This window comes from Columba livia, chromosome 2, assembly GCF_036013475.1.
Source record: "Columba livia isolate bColLiv1 breed racing homer chromosome 2, bColLiv1.pat.W.v2, whole genome shotgun sequence".
Classification (NCBI taxonomy): domain Eukaryota; kingdom Metazoa; phylum Chordata; class Aves; order Columbiformes; family Columbidae; genus Columba; species Columba livia.
In genome coordinates this window covers 72,522,715-72,543,285 of record NC_088603.1, presented here as the reverse complement: position 1 = coordinate 72,543,285, position 20,571 = coordinate 72,522,715, and the positions used below count along the sequence as shown (strand labels likewise).

Sequence of the window (20,571 nt, the reverse complement as noted above, 5' to 3'; positions counted from 1 at the left end):
AAAAGTCTGTCACACATGCACTCATCCTTTCAGAGTAAGTGTGTTTATTTAGGCCCTTGTTTAAGGTTTAAAAAGCTCTGAGCCTTTGCCAGAGCTGCTGGGCTCTCAGCTTATTTCAAAATCAGTAGGATGATGGTTAAACATGGACTTGGTTCTTGGTGGTGAAAAAATCTGTTTAATGACTCAGTGCTCCTACCCTGTAAATGAAGGAAGGTATGAATATTTACTTTCCTGACATAAATGTTGCATCATTAGTATCTATACAGCTCTGCTATATTAAATATTCTTGTATTTTTATATTTGGTGCTGCATAAAAGAGACTTGTGTATGTGGGAGCAAGGGCTTGTCCCAGGGGCAGCAGCCCAGGAGTTCTCTGGTTGGAGGTGAGATGCTTAATGCAACAGCACCTCACATCCCATTGCTCTGCTTCTTCTAGGTGCCTTGAAAGAGGCAATTTTGATCCTCTCAAATGTTGGTAATGTTGTTAATGCTGCATAGGTTTGGCCTGGTCTGACAGCCCATGCGAAATATTCTGAACAGGAAATTCATGTTAACATGTCTATAAAACATGCCTGAGTCAGGTGTGAAGTGCTCAGCTCTAGTGATAGTAAAGGGAAGTAGTTTATAGTGTCATGCACCATTTCTCAAAGTCTGCCTGAAACTTTGGACACAAATTGCCAATGGTGACCCTTTATTTTATTACTAGTTTTGGTTCCTGGACTCAGTGATACCCTCAGTCTTGCTGCAGTTTTTGATGGAAGTAGGATCTGTCCTGTAGCCTTTAGATCTTTCATTTGACAGTTACTTGTAGGTTCTTCTGTCTTGTCACTACGCTTTTGTTTTGTTTGTTTTGTTTTGTTTTGTTCTTGGTAAATAGGTGAGCATTTTATCAGCAATTTTTCGTGTTGTGAACTTGAGCTCCTGAGTTTTTAACTTGTTTGTTTGTTTATTGCAGCTGGTGCTCAGGATAAAATTGGCTGGGCATTTGGCTTGGGTTTGGAGAGGCTGGCCATGATCCTGTACGATATCCCTGACATCCGACTGTTCTGGAGTGAAGATGAACGCTTCTTGAAGCAGTTCATTGTGCCTCACATTTGGCAAAAAATAAAATTCCAGGTAAAATAATATATATGTGATAATAATTTTATGTCAGTAAGAAGTGTGTGTAGCCCTAGAGAATATCACATAATTAAAATTCTGTGTTATTAACAGATTATGTTTTAAAGCAAGAGTTTTCCACCTATCATGATTGTCTGATATACTGCAATAAAATCCATCTTTTGATGAATTTTTTTTCAGCCAGATAATGTGGTGAATTGCTGCTGATACCCAGTGAATATCTCTTTTCTGAGTGATACTTAAGCATGTATTTAACATTTAAATTTATCCAGAATAGGGGTTGATTTAAGCCTGTGTCTGGTTTGGGTATATTCTTGAATTGTGTCTGTAATTGCCTTTCATTATAAAAATGTGTTTGATGCTGAATGTTCAAATATTGTAATATACTCCCAATTTTTCCCATTGTTTTCACTCTACATTTATTGAAGTTAGTGTGAGTTAAACCTTGGCAAATAGCTCTGTGAATGTGCCTTTCCACCTTCAATATGTCAGCTCTTTTCTCCAGGTGACACTGGGGGCAGATTGCAGGCTAAGCTCCTATTACTTTTGTAACTCCTCTACAGAGGTGTTTTTGTAGTTGGCAGCCTTATCTTGCTTTATGTCGTTGCAAAGTAATCAAGCATAACTGGATTGAGTGGAAATGCTACTTCCATAATATTCTTCAGCATGAGCATGTGAAGGTTCAAGTGAGCTGGTATCACTGGTCTTTGGGGCTGCTGAACTGACATAGCTGTGCTTGACAAAGTATGAAGTACTAAAGCAACGAAACGCTTTTTGCTGCTGCCTTTTGCCATTTTGCTTGCTTGTTTGTGAACAGCTTGACTATGTTTTTTAAGAATTGAAAATATAAAAGGGAAAATCAACAGGGATAATGCTCAGGTGATATTTGAGCAGTCTCTACATCAAATCAGGAGCAGTATCAATTTTTTAATTCATGGAAATTCTAGAACATCTCTGGTAGACTCAAAAAGTCAAAGCAGTGTTTGGACAGGTTTGGGGAGGGGGGTTGGGTATTTTTAATTGGGTTCTCTTTTTTGTTGTTATGTGGGGGGGTTTTGTTTATTTTAATTTGGAGTTGGGTTTGTTTGTTTGCTTGTTTCTTTGTTTGTTTGTTGTTTAGGTTTTTGTGTGTTTGTTTTGAGATACTGGCATTGGGGTATTCTGTAGTTATCAATTGCAGAAAGAAGACAGGTTTTTGCCACTCTTCCTGAAGGTGGGTCTTCCTGTAGGTTTCGCTGATCTGCTATAGAGTGTTTGCTCTGCTTTTCCATAAGGAGTGCTCAAGTCTCCTTCTTTCCAGTCCGTATCTTTCTGATTGGCATTGCTCCTAAGGAGCACAAATTGTGGCTTGGTTTGTAGATTGCAATCTGATCTCTGATGCAAATAAGGTGAGATGTCTTTCTTGCTTTAAAATTGTGGATCCAAGCCTCAAACTGATATTGGAAGGCCCAAATTGTCAGAATGATATGGTCTGGTGTTGAAGGTGAGCCAAAGAGAGGGCTGGGTGTCTGGCTTCTCTAAGTTGCATCTCATTTTCACGGTCAGCTGCAGATGAAGTCAGGTGTAAGTGAGCTGATCTGAAGATGACAGAGGCATATTTTACTGTAGATAGACTCAGACGAAAGGACACAGTTTCTAGGAAGCTAAAAGTGAAATATATTTTTTTTTTTAATTAGTGCTGTTTGGTAACAGCTGAGTGGGAGTCCCTGGGAGCACATGGTTTTGCACTGTTTTGCTGGGTAACTGTGTATATCATCAATAGAAGAGTGGTGACATTTCTTCATGCTGAGCAGCATTGGTTTCAGCTGGCATTGGTTCAGCTTGGAACAAGGAGAAAAGTTATACAGCCCAGAACTGGTGTCGTAGAGAGTCATGATATTGACCCTTGCTGGCTGAAATACATTTTGAAGTAATAACAAGAATCAGGAGGTCTGATGCAATAGGTAGGGGACTTCAAGGAAGAGACACTTGTTAGCTGCCACTGTGCTTTAACTTGGGCCAAAGGGCAACACTGGAGTAATAATACTGAGCAATTAACTACTGCTTTATCACATTAATGTGTTGGCAATTGTTGTATCCCAACAAACAGGCCAATGAAAAGAATACAGACTGGGAGAAGGGCAGCAGAGGTTTTTTCTCTTTTCTAGAGAAAGGATATGGCTAATATTTTAGAAACAGATTTTTGCTCTGGTACTCTGGTATCAAGCACTTTTTAGAGACTTCTTTTCTTTTCTTTTCTTTTCTTTTCTTTTCTTTTCTTTTCTTTTCTTTTCTTTTCTTTTCTTTTCTTTTCTTTTCTTTTCTTTTCTTTTCTTTTCTTTTCTTTTCTTTTTTCTTCTTTTTCAATTTTTTTAAACTCCTTTTCTTCTTTGCCTTTCTCTTTTAACACGTAGGTACACACACCCCACATGGATGTCCCATCTTCAGTTTTGGTAGAATAATTCTCCCTAACCCTTAGTTTTTATTTTTCCACTCTGTCTCTGAATATAGGAGATAAGAGGCAAGCTTGTTTTTTGTTTAAAAGGAAGCCTGTATCCAGTTTTCATCTGGTATCTTACTTGGAGCTTTTTCAAACTCAATACCCTACATACTGCTAGTACATACTGGCATTGCTTTTTAAAGGGTTAGTGACCCTTTGAATGAGAATACTGTGAAGTAATCTTTGGTGCTATATAAGATCTCAGATGATGGAAGTTAATAAGCCAGCTTTTCGTTTTTTTGTTCTATGTTCTTTTTCAGCTGTGCTGTCAAACCAAGTTAGCAGACTTTCTGCACATGTCTACTTTCTAAAGAGTTATAATTAATGAGTTGCATGGTTTATTCATATCATATTTGAAATAAAACATTTAGCCAGTCTTCCAGTGTTGATGTTGTAAGAAATCTCAATGGATATTATAAAAGTGTCAGATTTTATGCATGCAAGGCCATGCAAAATTTTTCAGCCTGAGTGAACTGAACCAAGACATATGAGGTGTTTAGAGAGCCTTTCATTATACAAATTGAATCCTACAGCCTCAGAAGGCCTGGATAAATGTCCATCCTTTATGTGCTTAACTGAGATAGAGCTCTCAACCTTTGTATACTCCCCTCATACTTTCTTATGATCTGAATATTATACACCAACATAAATATTTTTCTTTCTGTTCATTAAAATGTTGTTCAAATACTTGAAGTCCACACTAGATAGCAGTAGCCTTTAATAATAGCTGGGCTAAATATACTCTTGTTCAGAAATCAAATTAAATTGGAGTTTTTTTCTTGGGGCTTAAAGTATATTTTTTGTGCCTTTTAACAGCCTGAGCATGTCAGACTTTCTCCCGTGTCATCAGTTGTTCAATATACACGTGCAGGCTTTAGTAGGTCAAAAAGCTGCTGGGAAAAGCTGACAGCACTTGAACTGTTGTGGCCACTCAGCACAGTAGAGTGCTGCTCCAATCAGATAATTTCATTGATTTGGATTACCAAATCAATCTAGCTGTAATTTGACACACGTCATAGCAGTGTGGGGGATCAGAAGCTGCTGTTTTGCCTTCAGTCACTTGTGTAGGGCTTCTTTGTAATGAAAAGCTGAGAGTGGACAGGGCAGGAAAGAGTAAGCACCTGCAAGTTGTAATGTAATAGAACAAATAGCTTGGACCCAATCTACTACACTATGTCGCACCTGTGTTCATCAGGGCCGTGAGCACAGCTGCACATAATCGCTTTCCGGTTCATGCTGAGCCAGCATTCTTACCAAAAAAACAAAGAAAAAAGATGTGTCCATGGGCTGATGACACAAGAAAAGGTACAAAAATGAACTGACATTTAGGGAAGGAAAGCACTCGCAGCTCAGATGAAGTGCGGTGTGCCCAGAGGTGTTGATTAAGACGAATGGGCTCTGGTGGAGGGACCGCTCCTGGAACCTCCATCATTCCACTGCCACGGCGAGCAAGTGGCATGTTGTGTCAATTGACTGCTGATGCATTCTCTCCTCACAAAGTCACTTTCATTTGATGCTGCTGGCGGCTGTGGCTGCTGTTGTTTTAAATAATTATGTATTTTGATTGCACGTGAGCCTTGTGGCCTGGACTGATGTCAAGCAGGTACATGTTTATGCTATTCTAAGCTACATATTCTATGCTGTTACACACTGACAAATAGGGAATCTGAATCAGATTCCTAGATAAACTGCAGACTCCCTGTGTGAGATTATGAGAATTGCTTTCTTATTCTTTTCCTCATTTCTTCAATATCTGTAGTATTCTGCAATATCTGCAATAAGCCTAGCACCACCTACTTTTTACCACCCCTTTCCATCGTCTCCAGGGGCTGCTCCTTCTTTGTATCTGCTGGCACATACAAGTGTCTCCAAACTAGGTTCCTTCATAATAACCCATCAGCTTCAGTATTCAGAATAGCAGACTTTCTAACCAGGATTATTCTGATGGCACCAGGATAGACAAAGCTCCAGGAGCAGCTCTGCTGGTACCTGAGGGGCTGGTAACCTTTAGCGGTGGAGTGAAGATTGTTGAGAAGCAGCTTGAAGTGACACCCCGTTCACCTCCAGCACAGCTGTGGCCAGAATAGTGTATGTGGCCCTAACCTAGGACACTGTCTCTGCTGTGAAAAGTGAACAGTCAAGGTTAGTAGACATGAGAAAAAGTGTATCTTCAGAAAGATGCGGTTGTGTGGAACGAAGTGAGTATTTATAAGAGAAAGGAAATCAAGGGGGGCTCATCTTTCTCCTGTGGAAGGTAGCAAAGGCTAGGCTGCACTCACTCCCATTTGCCTTTGCTTACTGTCCCACAGGAATTAAATCCCTATTCTAATGGCAAAGGATTTATCCAGTAGCCCAGTTGACACTGTTTGCTACCTATGTGAGCCCTCTTATTCACAGTTACACAGTACAATTTTTTTACCTTACTGTGAACTTTTCAGTTTTCAAGACAGTCATCATCCCTGTGCATCTTCTCTATACACATACCCTGAATGTTACTGGGAGACATATAGCTTGCCCTGAAGCTTTAGAAGATGCTGAAAATAAAATGCGCTGGCAGGTCCAGGGGGAAGTTTTTGCTAATTAAACCATCTTAATCTATGTCCTTTATGCTATGCTCGAGAAAGAGACCATCTAGTGTATAAGCCAGATTGTTCAACCCGTTTGATCTTATTACATTCACCACACAGGATGGGTCTGTCTGATCCGTCATTAGTATGCTACTCCATATAATTTGTATTTATCTTCTTGGTCTGTGATTAGCTTTATTTTCCAATAAAAAAGTAAATAGATTCACTGGCTGCTACATTTTCAGATATTTTTCATCAAGATTAGGTAACTACATGCTTAAATGGTTATTCATTTATTATGTTTACTTTCTAATAGTGCATCTATTAAAGGCAAATACGCAACCATTAGTATGTAAATTTAACGGGGATGTCTGAACAAATGAGGTACAGCCTCAACTGTGATTTATTGTCTAATTAGTTTTACTGTAATTGAAGATATATAATGTGTGTCTATGCACGTGAAGGTACAATAGAGCATAGATGATGGTGTAGCATAAACATTTTATAGGCATGACTTTGGGAAAGTTGAATTTCTTAGGAGTGGCTTACGTAAAGCATCTTCAATGAACATCAATAAAGCCTTTACAGTGCTGTATATCATGTCAGGTTTGTCTGTATACTCTGCAAAACATTGTGAAACTCCTTTTTTTAGTGTTGGACAGCCATGGAAGGAAGGCAAAAATATCTTCTTCATTGTGGAGATGCTGCATTAAGCTGAATGACTGGATTAGAAATCACTTGATCATCAAGTCTTCTCTCATCAGGATGTTATATCTCATTTTGTTTGTAGCCAGTGCTGGTACTGAACCTCTAGGAACCTGAGCCCTCTGGTCCCAGTCGCGCAAAGTACTGAAGCACAAGCTGAGCTTTAAGCTTGCGAGTACTACCATTTAAATCAGTGGGAAGGTTCCTGTGCTCAGTCAAACGTAACCTAAACGCCTAAATAGTTTTGTTTCAGAGATCTCTATGCTTCCTGGGATCCAACTGAGAGTCATCAGCGCCTTGCAGGGCTGAAGCAGAGGAAACTTTTAAAACGACTGTTATGAGCAATAAGAGTTTAATCTGACAAGGCACAAAGTTCATATGCAAAATCTTAGATCCAAGCCACTTTTGCTGATCAGCTCTTGGGTAGAGAAAGTCAACAAGCATCTGAAGAGTAAACAAGGCTTGAATTCCCATTCTCAACTAAAGGCAATTGACTGAAAACACAAGAAAGACAGAAGAAATTAGGTGCTCAGAAATGAGGAGAATGAGTGGATGGTCAGTCACATGAGCCTGGACACAAGAAAAAATGAGCCACTGAGGTAAAACAGAGTAAAAGGAAGGTAAAAGAGAGAAGAGCTGTACTTTGGGCATTGAGGGCAATATGAAAAAGTCTGAGGGCAAACAGAGAAGGTTTAAACAAGATGGAGAAGTGGAGCAGGAAGAGGAGGAGGACACAGAAAAGGAGAGTAGGTTTAAGGCAAAAAACTGTTGAGCATGATGCAAAAGTCTTCTTCTAAATCAATCAGAAAGTCTTCCCAGACTTCATACTCTATGCATCTACTCTTGATCTCATTTTGAAAAATCAAGAAGTATCAGTGACCACAAAAATTATGGCCACAAGCCACCAGTGCAATTCTGTAATTTAAAGTATTATCATCAGTCTCAGGGTGAGGGTGGGGGTTGGTGTTAAAAGCAAGGAACGCATTGTCTGAGAGTAATGATTGAAACATTCATAGCAGCTCTCCAAAACTCAGGCATACCTCAAAAACAGAAGAGCAGTGATGAAAATTGGTATATCCCATGCTATCGTATCCTGTGGACTTTTAAGTACGGGTCTAAAAAATTAGTAACATTTACATACTAGTGAGCCACAAATGAGTAATATAGTGGCCTTTTTGTCATATGATATAGTAAACAGATGCTTAGTCACACATACAGTTTCACTGAAGCACAAAAGAACCTGTGTGCTCAGCCTTTCAAAGTAATGAGTTTTCCAAACACATTCAGTGCTTTCTTTCTCTGGCTATTCTTAGCTTTTTATTTCCCCAAGTAAAACATGAGTGAGGATACTTACCACAGCTACTGGTTCTATAGACTCTCTTTCTCTTGTTTAAAAGAGAGATTATGTTTGACGCTATACAGAAGTGCAGATATGGGAAGACATTTAGGAGGGTTATGGGTATTAGTTCGGTGAGCTAGGAACAGCAATATGGGAAGCAATGGAGTAGCCCATCTTGTCTTCCCACCGCATCTTTACCTTGGCTTTCATTCATCTTCATAGTCTTAGAATCCAAGGCTAATTCAGGTTGGAAGGGACCTCAGGAGATCTCTAGGCCCACCTCCTCCTCAAAGTAGGGTCAGCTCTAAGGTCAGGCCACGTTGCTCCAGGACATTATCCAGTTTGATCTTGAAAACCTTGGAGCCTGCTTGACTGTCCTCATGGTGAAAAAGCTTTTCATATATCTGTTCTGAAAGTCTCTTGTTTTGAATTACATCCATTGCCTCTCATCCTCCCATCATGCATGGGAGTGAAAAGCCTGGGTCTGTCTTGTTGATGACTTCATTATATGTACTTGCAGGTTGCTGTTAGGTTCCCCTGAAGCTGTCTCTTCTCCAGAGTCAACAAATCCAGCTCTCTCAGCCTTTTCTTACATGGCAGGTGTTTCAGCCCCCCGATCTTCTTAGTAGCCCATTGCTCCAGTTTGTCAATGTCTCTCTTGTATTGCGTAGGCCAAAACTGGATGCAGTACTGTAAACGTTGTCTAAAAAGCACTGAGTAAAGAGGGATAATCAGTCTCCTCAGTCTGCTGGCTGTGGTCCTGCTGATACAGCCCAGAATGCTCTTGGACTTCTTTACTGTGAGGGCACACTCATGCCCAGTCACTGTCCACCAGGAGCCCCCAGGTCCTTCTCAGCAGAGTTGAGTTGCATGTTTTCTTGTTATTCCTTTTGTGGCTTATCAAGGAGGTGTTGATTTTCTTCGCTGTCAAGGCTCTTCATAGCCTGTTCTCAGCTAGTGGGTCTCACTCCTTATGCAGGAAGTGATGCCTGCATCAAACTGGACAGTGATTTCAACTTTTCTTCCCACTTGTTAAATACCAATGTAAGCATTTTGGGTTTTCTCTGATGTTGCTTCTCACACTGGGGAGGAGCTCTCTGTGATGTCTGTTTTCCTGTTCTCTTTCAAATCTCTCCTTCACAAACTCCCAATTTCTTGCAGTGCCTACCAAAACAGGTGGCAGCAGATGTCTGAGATGGTGAAGAGCTGAGAGACCTGTCTGTCATTTTAATGAGTTTCATTTCATGGTTCCTGTGGACTCTACCACCAGCCTTCATCTGCTTGTTGTCTTCTCTCATAGAGTTAGCACATCGGCTTTTAGGGGCAGGAACCATCACAGGACTCCATATTTTGGTTCTGGATTTGTGAAACACTAAGTGTGCCAGAACCCAGGCCCATGACTAAGGCTTTGCTGAGATGTTACTACTGAAACTCGTGGTAAAAATAACCACTGACAGGGGATGTAGTTCCCAGCAATCCAGCTGCTACCCTTTGAGCTAATACCGATGGAGCAGGTTTTCAGACATACCCTGTTTCCATCTCCCCGCCCACTCACTGCAATCTAGTCTTACTGACAGCTTCCCATTGAACCTGGACTGATCAGCAATAGTTTAATTCCTTTCTGCTTGTACTTGGAAAAATGTCAATAGCTCGTTGTGCTTAGATTAGTTAGTGATATTTGTCTTACATAGTATCTCCATCTGTTGTCTGCTGGAGCACCAAAGGATGAAGCAAATCCATGTCATCAGCCACCTTGATGTCAGTCAGATGTGAAGAGGAACCTATGATATTCTTTAGCAAAAATATAGCTCTTATCCTCTCCTTCACCTGTGTTCCTTGAAAATACTTTAAATAATCCTAGGATGTTTTCACAGTCTTAGAATGTTTGAAAATTTTCATGTTCATCTCTGTCATCACATGCCAGTATCAGATTTGGTTTTGCTGGTGTTGACTTGAAGCAAAATATGTGGTTTCAGCTCTTCCTTCTGGATGTTATACATTTTCTCCTTAGTATACAACTGCCCCAGCTGGAATTTGTTTAAAGTGAGTGGAGTATGTGCGTATATGTGTATATATAGTTACGAAGTATTTCATCCTTATTTTCAGTTTTCTGTGGTAACACACAGTTAAATGCCCAATGGAGTTTTCATGACGTGACAGGTGATTCTAAAACCTGAATGTAATTATGTCTTTCCTCAAAATCTCAACTATTTGTGACATCTATGGCTTTACTAACAAACCTAGAGTGCCACAGGGGGTTTTTGGAAGCTTGCAATGTGAAATACCAGTGTGTCCACGTGAAAGATGTCCTCTCTTTGACTGCGGGTCTAGTCAGAGACAGCAGTTGGGAATTCTCTCCATTTAAGGGATTTTGGTGGCTTTGTGGCTGCACTGTATCACTTATTCCCAGAGCCTTGGTTCACATAGTATCAAGATGAGAAGCATAACTTTTTGTTCTTTCCCATGTGCCCATGTACTATTCTGCTCTTCCAGTTGTACTGCAGCAGCTATTTATGTGGCTACACTGTGAGGTGCGTTAGGGACCCTTTTTCCTCTGTGGTTCCATGAAAGCTTTATTCGTTCCCTGATCCACTTCGGTGTTGCCCCACACCCTCAGCACAATTGAAGAGACAGCACTTTTCTTTTTGGAGGCAAGATAAAACCCAAGTTTTTTGTCACCTAGACTCCACTGGTGACATCCCAAGTGAAACACAACTGTGCAACGCTCATGAGATCCAAAGGCCACTGAGTCTGTAGATGTGTCCCGTGGATTTCAAATTGGGCTTTCCGTATCTTCCCAAAGAGGTATTTGCCATTGTCCTGCCATGCAATTAGTGTAAAAATACTTTCATGAAAATAAAGGAATGTTACCTGTTCAAAACCAAATGAAAGAGTCAAGATCACTTTTTTTTCCCTGACTCCCTGTAGTATGGAAAGTTGGAATGAAATGGCAGAAACCCAGCCTCTCACAAGTCTTAAACACTGATAACATTCACAGTGTATCCCATGAAGGGCTTTGGCACAAGCAAAATAAAAAAATAGTGCCTTAAAAATGTCCATCTCAGATGTGGCTGAATTTAGAACGTTATTAGTTTAGAGGATGATGGGTGAATATGTAGAGAATGTGATATCCCCAGCAGTTGTGTGATCATTACAAGCAAAAGAGATTCCCAGCAACTGGGAACAGACCACCAGGGACTTCCTTCCAATTTGTTTTTAGACAAAAAGAAGCAACTGTAGCCTTGACTGAATTTTGAGCTCATCCCAACATGATGTAAATATGTAAATAAAAAATTAATTTCCAGTTATGCTGCAATGTATGGTTACTGTCAGTAGAATCATTTTACTCTTTTTTTTTCTTTTAGGCAAAAAATAATGCAACACAGTCAAAATACACCTGATACTGTTCAAATGAATGCTTAGCAAAAAGTGCAGTAAGCTTCAAAAAGCATGTGTTAACTGTGGCTTGCTCTGATCTCTAAACCTCATATATTTGCAGTTTGACTGGCTGAGGCTCTTTAAAACAAATAGCTCACAAATGAGTAATTCTGCTGCTGAATATATCAACCAGTCTTTATTGCATCCCAAATGATGAAGTATAATGGTTATACAAAGTGCTTAAATAAGCCATGGAGCAATTTCCAGCAGTGATATATACGCTGAAACCTACATTAAATTAATACTAGGTGAAGGAGTAAACCTGGAAATCTAAAATAACAATAGATTTCATATTGGTTATGTGAAGCTATGAGAACAAGGTGTTGGTGGTTTCTGCAGGAATCCACAGGTGTTCAGAGTTTTCAGTCTTACTGTCTACAAAAGTATGTAGCTAGTAAGGAGACTTTTGCCAATATTTTTCCAGTATGGGACTCTAGAGTGTGGTGAATAGAATTCTGGCTAGGAGGATGGCACAGAAACTATCTTGACTTTAGTCTTTGGCTTTGACCCAAGAAGTGACCGAATTTCCCTAGTTCAATAATTCTGTTTTCTGTGCTGTTTACAACTGTAGTTGTCTTGTACCTCCTGCCTCAGCATGTCTTCTCCAATACTATCCTAGGGTGGATGTTCTTCAGGACAGGGGCTGTCTTTTTGTGCTCTACCTACCTAGTGGGACTGTGGTTCCTGACTGGCAGTCCTAGGTAATTATCACAATCTGAATATCCGCATGCCTACAGCATCTTTGTGAGTATACATCATGCATTTGATGTAGGAATAAATTCCTGTGTAAAATGTGCCTAAGCACTTACGTGATGCAAGTGTGTGTCTTCAGAGATACAGGTAGGTATTGGTATGCATACACAACCACAGAAATATAAAGGGACGAAGAAAATAAATAAAAAAGAGAGGGATCTTGAAACCAGTAGGAAATACAGCCTAATTCTTTTTACTAGTTTTGGATTAAAGGATGGGTTTTGTCATAGATGAGGTTACTTGATAGCCATTATAACGTTTGTGCCAATGTTTTACACACAAAAGATAAATCTTGCAAAGAGCTTTTGATAAAGTGGTCTCTAAAATCATGCCTAAACCCCTACAGTCATCATCTGCAACATGATTAGCCATTGCAGCTCAGCTGTAGAGCATCCCTAGAAAATGAGGGCTAAGGAGAATAGTCTGGGTGCATGTGTGCATATGCGTGACCAGGAGCACCTCCTGAAGTACACTCTGTTAATAATAAGCCCTGATTTTCAGCTACCACTTCTCTGATCAGAATATGAATTAGGCTACAGAGAATAGTCAAACAACAGAAGGCACAGTTGGGAAGAACCGTATTATTCTTTTCATACCTGTCCTCAAGTTCCTTCATCTTGCTAGTGTGAGAGACACATGGACCATAGTAGTGGCAGCCTAAAACAAAATGTGACAAGTAAGTAATGCTTTGGGGTGCGTATGCTGCAGAGGATTTGTTTTCTCGATTTTCTAAAAAGTAAGAAAGGGGTGAAATTGCCTCTTTTGAGGATTGCTTGTATCCTCCTGCTCCTGCACATGTGTTAAATCTACTTTGCATAATTATTCCCATATGTAACCTGTTCTCCTAAATCAGTAATAGTGAACCCATTTCCCGACTCTTGTAAAATAAGGAAAGGTGTTAAAGAAATACCTGTTCCACATAAGGATTGTGTTTGTAGAGATTTAATGTTCTTTACATTTTGTCATTGCATACCTAAATGCTTAGTATACTTTTTCTGCTTCGTCTGTTCTCGGCTTTTGGCTTCTCTGTAGCATTCTAAGTGTTGCTATTCTTTAACAATAGTGTAGCTTTAGGAATGTTCAGGGTCTGCCTGAAAGGAAAAATTAAAGACTTCTCTCCCTCTTCTGAGTATTGGACAACTAAGTAGAGCCTTTCATTTACATTTCTCTCTAGCTTACCTACTGTTCTTTAAAGTTGGATATTTGTTTTAGCTTGCTACACTACCCTAGTGTTTTTTCCTTGGTTTTGTACTTTGGAGGTTGTGATTTGTATTAATTTAGTACTTAAGGAAGGAAAAGTGAAGTTGACTACTCTGGAAACTAAAGTACTGGTTTTCGCCAAAAGTCACTGCAACTCAGGAAGTTTCCGTAATTGAAGAAGGAAACCCAGCTATTTTTGTGGCACTGGAAATAATGAAGAATATTTCAAAATCATCAGTAATCTGCTCAGGTAAATGGCGGTGTGTGCCAGTTGGGATCTTTTAATTTCCTAGGGTGTATAGATTCTTATGATGCAGTATCTACAGTAGCATTTCCCAGATGATGCAGATTAGCTGAGAAGTGTAGAAGGATGAGGGTGTTCCTTTGTAGCATAGCAATGTCCCATTTGAAGTTGTACCTGGCCAAGAAAGATGAAACATCATTGCCTTTGTCTTGGAAATCTCTATAATTTTCGGGAGGGAGAGAGAAAAAAATACAGCTTGTTAGACAGGAAGAAGGACTTTTTCAGGTGTTGCATGTGCCTGTAAGACTTGTGATGCCCGCTTATTTTGGTGTAATTCGTATTTAGGTGCTCTGGAGATTCTGCTATTTAAACAATAACTCTCTGGAATGGTGGGTTTAATGAGCAGAAAAGGAAATATAATCAGCAGTGCTTTATATGAGAATTTTTGTCTAAGCTGAAATAAAATGTTGGGTGCAATTTGTTTCCATTGTTATGCTATGTATTTGGAGGAAATACATCTTCATATTGCTTCAGTCTCTTTCCAAATACTTGCATTCTTTATTTAGATATAAATCTTTTATATGAATTGTTGATGTGTGCAGTATTTTACCCTGCTGAGCTATTTATCTCGGCATTACTATTATTAAGTATAATGAGAAAAAAGCATACAAACCAAACCATCAGAAAGTAGGAAACTTGACTTCTGAGCACAGCAAACACTGAATGCCTGCAGCAACTTATGCCTTCTGCAGGAATTGCAGGTACTCAGCACTGCTGAAGAAGAAATTCTTAGTATCTACTGAGAAGTTGAGTTTCTATTCACTTGTACCAGTTTATCACCTGTTCCTTGCAGGCATGGTAGATATTTTTTAGAAAGTGCAGGATTGGTACATACAGTCTTTATTAATTGATGGTTTATTTTCTGAGGTCTGTATCTTCTCTGCCCTTTTTACCCTTGCTACAAAACCGTAATAGAGTTATTCTGCCTGTGGGGTAGAAGATTTGGGTAGGAAGAACAGACGGAATACAGACAACCTGTGCAAAAGGCAGTCCTAAGTGTTGATTATTAGGTTTGCTGTGAGAATCCACTTTACCATTTCAGTGATTCCAAATTGCTGGATTCCTTCCCCAGGACACAAGCTTGCTCATTTTCTATAGACAGCACCACAACATAATAAATAGATTGTCCCATCTGTTCCCCTTTGTGTCACAACTGCTCAAATGGAAAAGTGACACCAGAAAAAGCATGTTTTGGCTTTTACTTGTTTTGCAGTGCTGTATGTGTGTTTGAAATGGGAGGAGATTAGCACCGTGAAACCAGCTAGCTCAGCAGGCTGTCAACTGGGAGGCTGGGGAATAGGCATGAGGAGGATGCATGTTTTTCTACAGTAGACCTAGAACTGCTATAGGAAAATGTCAGGCTAATCTCTTTTTCACCCTGGTGCTTTCAAAAGAGTTGTAAGAAGCTGAGATGCGGGAGTGAGTGGTAGAGAGACATCCCTTTTGGTGGTTCTCCCTGCAAGTCCTTTCTGTTCTATGGGGATGAGAAATTATTTTTTGACTAGTCAAGCACAGAGCAGAGAGTCCATCACCAGTACTGAGGAGCCATTGTCCAAGTGCATGGGTATCTGGAAGTATCCCTCTGCTGTGTATACTGCAACAATCCTGTTTTTAATAGGATTGGGTCAATTCTTTCATTTTTTTATGGATTTCCTACTCTTTTTCAATTCCTTACTAATCATACAAAAATTACTTTTTCAGTGGCAATAAAAGTGCTTCTTTTGCGTTAGGAAAGCATCTCAAAAGCCATACATCGTTTCTCATTTTTTTGACCACGGGTCTGTTTAAAATACGTATTTACACTCAAAAGTATATTGTGGCATTAAACTGGAGGCATTGTGTATGACTGTCGAGGGTTAAGATTGCAGGGTGACAATAAAACCCTGGCAGATGTATTGTTAATCCCCTCGCCCCGCCTCCACTTCCCCCTCCCTCTCCCCCCTTTCCACTAAGGACAGGCGATTGGGAGGAAAAGAAGGACAGAGTGAAGAGAGTTGGAAAAAATTAAAGATGTTTTACTAATGCTACTAATAAGAATAGAGAAAATAATACAAAATATACAAAACCAATCTTGAAAGTCTCAGCAACTGCAGAGCCGGCAACCAAAGTCCTGGATTAGACTCTGCAGCCAACCGGAGCTGGATTCAGTCTCTCACTAGGCCTCAGTTCGCAGGGACGACTAGCATGGTCCTCTCCTCATGTCGGCCATAAGCAGAAGGGAAAAGGGCAAAGGGAAAAGCAAAAAAAGACGAGATCCTCATGATCTCCCACTTTTATATGAAGTATTCACGTGAATGGAATGTTATACACAGTTGGTCAGTTTCTTGGTCTCTTGTTTCTCGTTGCCCCTCTCGCGAGATGTCCATCCGTGCTTATCAATAAGTTTGCATTCCATTGCTAGGTTTACCAAAACATGTGTCTGGTTCTCCAGGAAAATGCAGTTAATACGAAGGCTTTAGGTGACAGGCAAAATTCACTGAAAGAGAAACTTGTTATTAACAAAACCAGGACAATGACAAATTTAAATAAGCTTGGCTTTAAAATAAAATGCTTGCAATTTAAAATAATTTGTATAAGAACACAGTGTCCCTTTCTGGAGAGACCACACATGCATTACCTTTGGATGAACATGTTTAACAGCAAGCTTTCTACTCATTCATTCTACCACAGCGCCAGCCCTCTTGTGCGTTCTTCCCTGTGCTTGGAAAAGGTGGAGCAGCTTACCTAAGAAGTTTAATCTTTTCATTGAGTGTTACCAATCTTAATTTTTCAGTGTCATATTAGTTATCAACTGTACTTTGTCAGGCAGGCTCCTCAATAATAAGCTGTAACTTTTAGCTTGCAAGAAAGGTCGTATTTGTTCTTGTAGCTGCGCACCTCTGCATGCATGATGTAGTCTTTAGGGTTTTTTTTCTATTCAAAGGTGCTTCACAGGCATTGGAAAAAGGGACTAAAGGAGATTATATGAAGAGATACCCAGTGGCTGCTTAGGCAGAATATAAGCAATTAAACTCTTTCTTGCTTTGTACCTTCAGGGAACCTGTAATATGGCTCAAAAGAGAAGGTCTTATCTTCAGCAAGACCCCACAGGGCTTAGCTTAGGTGAGAAGTGGACAGAGCTTGGATGGTGGCCTGTACCACACAGCAGAGGGGGATCTGGTCCACAGATTTGGGCAGGCACAAAGCTCCAGCTGCTGCCAAGGAGCTGCAGCTACTTCATCGCATGTTGAAGGCTGAGACTTATCTAGAAAGACAGTCTGTGCCCCATGGCACTTCCCCGCTCAACCTGGATCCAGAATGGGTGTTCCACCTTTGAGAACATTTTAATTTACTGTGTTTCTTGATAATGTTTTCTTTCTTATATTTTCCTCAATGTATTTCCATAATTCCGTGATTGATTTTTCCCCAGGGATGAGGGAGGTAAAGCTAAAGAGAGTGCTTTGCTAAGATGAGGAACAGCAGTGATTGGTAACACAATGCTGTTTTAACTGTGGGCTGCTGCTGACAAACAAGATGATCTTTCTGCCCAATATGTGATTTTTTAATATTTTTTTTTTTATTGAGGTATTGATCTCTAAACATCCCTCCCCTTTTTCATCCCCATGAGGGGCTGTGAACTGCACTAGTTGGAGTGGAAATTGAGATGTTATTTGACTGATTTGACCTGTGGGTGTGTGTTGGCAAGTCTGGTCAGCTGCACTATTTGGAGGCAAATGCTCCTTGCAGCAAGCGGCAGCTTCTGCTTGGGTTCTTGTCTGAAAAAAAACATCTCAGTCAACCCCACAAATCAAACCAATTGGGAATGGAAAGGAACCAGCCTGGTTTGAAGTGAAAAAGGGGATGGCTGTGGGAGTGTTTGGCAATCCTTCCCCTTTCCTCCCAGCTCTAGAAATCTTGAGTGTGTGGTATTGCTGCTGTGCCTAAAAGGAGATGTATCTAAGGTGATGTATACCCAGTTCTCTAGAGCAGCTCGACATCTTTATGCTGTCCTTCATACTTGTTTCAAGGTGAGAAATCACTAAACTAGAAAAAGAAATATTTTCTTTGGTAATATTGTCATTACCAGAATGCCATGAAAGAAGAAATTTTCATATAGACAAAAGACCTGTTATGCTATTACCAAACTGTACAGCTGAAGTACGCTGTCTCCCATGATGGCACACAGCAAGTGCTTGGAGAACAGCATAACAGCAGAGCAAGTATTAAAAACAGAGTGATGCTTCTCACCCATGCAGGAAGAAAACCTCTTCCACTCAAAAATGGTCCATGTACGAGCAGGGTACTTGAAATCCTATTGGACGTGTGGTGATCCCCATACCTGTATGTGAGCTTGCAGAGTTGAAGAGCTCTGCTGAGGGGAGCAGACTGCCATCCAAAAAGGGCTGATTGCACCATGTGTTCATTGCCCTGTGCACAGAGAAACTCAGCAGCACTGGAGGCTAATGCACTTCTACCATTCGCCCCAAGAGGACAGAGCAGTGCATCAGTCCCAAACTGGTCCATTTGCTTTAGTTTTAAGAGTTCAATCCCAGAACATAACTGTATATCTGCTTATGAGATTTTATACAAGTTCTATGTTGATATTTCTACATTCCTCTTATGGAGATACGTGTACAAGTGTGTTCATACATAAATGTGTATGTGTATGTGTGTTTATATACATGTGTGAATGCATAGAATTTACCACATATAACTAAGAAAAAAGTTGATGCAGGGAAGGGCAGAAGAGTTGTCATAATGGAACATTGTGACTGCGAATTTTAAGCCATGACAGCCAACAAATTCAAAATTATGTTTCCTGCAGCAACCGTAATTTGTCTATGCTGGTCATAAATATGAAAGTGTAAATCTGGAAGTATACACACTAATACAGAAAACTTCATTAGGTGCAAGAGGGCTAAGTTACAGCTGTAAATTTGCAAATTTGAATTTCATGCCTGTTACGTGTTTAAATTTCCTATGATAACACTGAATTAATGTAGTTTCACCATAGAATATATTAAGAAAGGCTTGGCTATTACAGGAATAAAGCTTTCATTTCAATGAGAAAATGACGTTGCATTAAAACTGTATAGTTTATGTACATATTTCCCTGAAACATGGGCAATGCAGGACTTTTAGAGCTTGGCAGCCATGATACTACTAAGTCTCATTTTTCTCACTTAGACTGCTGATGGCAGTAAAGCATGACTGTCTTCTTCATACTTTGGGTGCTCTGGAGTTGCTAACCCAGTTTTTGGTGCTTGTCATTGTTAACCTTGTGTTTGTGTTTCCGCTGTCAAAACACAAGTACAGCTTTTTCCTCCACCGTTTGTCACTCATTCGTTGTGTTCCCCCATCAATAGCCAGCAGTGGGGAGGAAACTGGGTGAACAACCACAGCACAACACTTCTCCAGTGCCCTTGGCATGTTGCACTCATGTTTACTGCATCTAGGAAAATGTGTTTCGGTTTGTTTTTTTGTGTGTGTGTGTGTTTTTCTGTTGGTGGTGGGTTTTGGTTTTGTTTTGTTTTTCCTCGTGCCAAGTATTTGTGGAAAGTGCTGAGGATCATCCTGTTTTGCTGGACTCTGGGCTAAAGACACTGTGTGGCCTTTTGCCTGCTCATTCGATGGCACTGGCCATGCGTTATCCCCAGCTGCTTTTCCTCCAGAGGTGAGGGCTTCTGTCGTGTGTTGTATTTTCTCCCCTGTGCAGCTGTGATTTATCTGGATTCAAGCTAGCTGATGATCCTTTGCCATATGTGGATGAACAGACACTACTCTTACCATGATCACTTGGTTCTTGCTCCCAAGGTGTCCAGGGTAGTGTCCTTGTGTGGCAATGTATGTAGAACCCAAGCATTTGCTATTTTATGCTGGCAAATGAGTCCTGTTCAACCTTTTTATTAATGACCTGGATAAAGAGACCTAGTGTACCCTCAGCAATTTTGCAAACAATACCAGTCTCAGAGGAAGGGTTGATAAAGCAGAAGGCTGTGCTGCCATTCAAGGAGACCTGGACAGGCTGGAGGACTGGGCAGAGAAGAACCTAATGAAGTTCAACAAGGGCAAGTGTAGGGTCCTGCACCTAGGGAGGGATAACCCCAGGCACCAGTACAGGTTGGGGGCAGACATGCTGGAAAGCTGCACTGCAGAGAAGGACCTGGGAGTTCTGGCTGACAACAAGTTGAGCATGAGTCAACAATGTGCCCGTGTGGCCAAGAAGGCCAGCAGTATCCTGGGATGCATTAGGAAGAGTATGTCCAGCAGGTTGAGGGAGGTTGTCCTCCCCCTCTACTCTTCCCTGGTGAGTCTGCATCTGGAGTACTGTGTCCAGTTCTGGGCTCCCCAGTTTAAGAAGGACAAGGAATTACTGGACAGAGTCTAGCAGTGGGCTACGAAGATGGTGAGGGGTCTGGAGCATCTTTCTTATGAGAGAAGACAGAGAGAGCTGGTTCTGTTCAGCCTGGAGAAGAGAAGACTGAGAGGGGATCTCATAAATGTTTATAAATATCTGAAGGGTGAGTGTCAAGAGGACGGGACCAGAACCTTTTCAGTGGTGCTCAGCGATAGGATGAGGGGGCAACAGGAACAGATTGAAGCACAGAAGGTTCCATCTAAGCATGAAGAGAAACTTCTTTACTTTGAGGGTGCCAGAGCACTGGAACAGGCTGCCCAGAGAGGCTGT

General features: G+C 40.6%; 1 protein-coding gene across 17 annotated transcripts in view; it reads left to right on the top strand.

The window, feature by feature from the left end:
- Positions 1-20,571, top strand: part of FARS2 (phenylalanyl-tRNA synthetase 2, mitochondrial) — a 295,038-nt gene that overhangs the window by 156,891 nt on the left and 117,576 nt on the right. For all 17 annotated transcript variants that reach the window (XR_010470290.1, XM_065052481.1, XM_065052482.1 and 14 more), the window contains one exon: positions 956-1,116. Coding sequence is in view for 16 of the 17 variants with exons in the window: in XM_065052481.1 (XP_064908553.1) it covers positions 956-1,116 (161 nt within the window). In the remaining variant the exon portion in view is untranslated. The remainder of the gene's footprint in view (positions 1-955; positions 1,117-20,571) is intronic.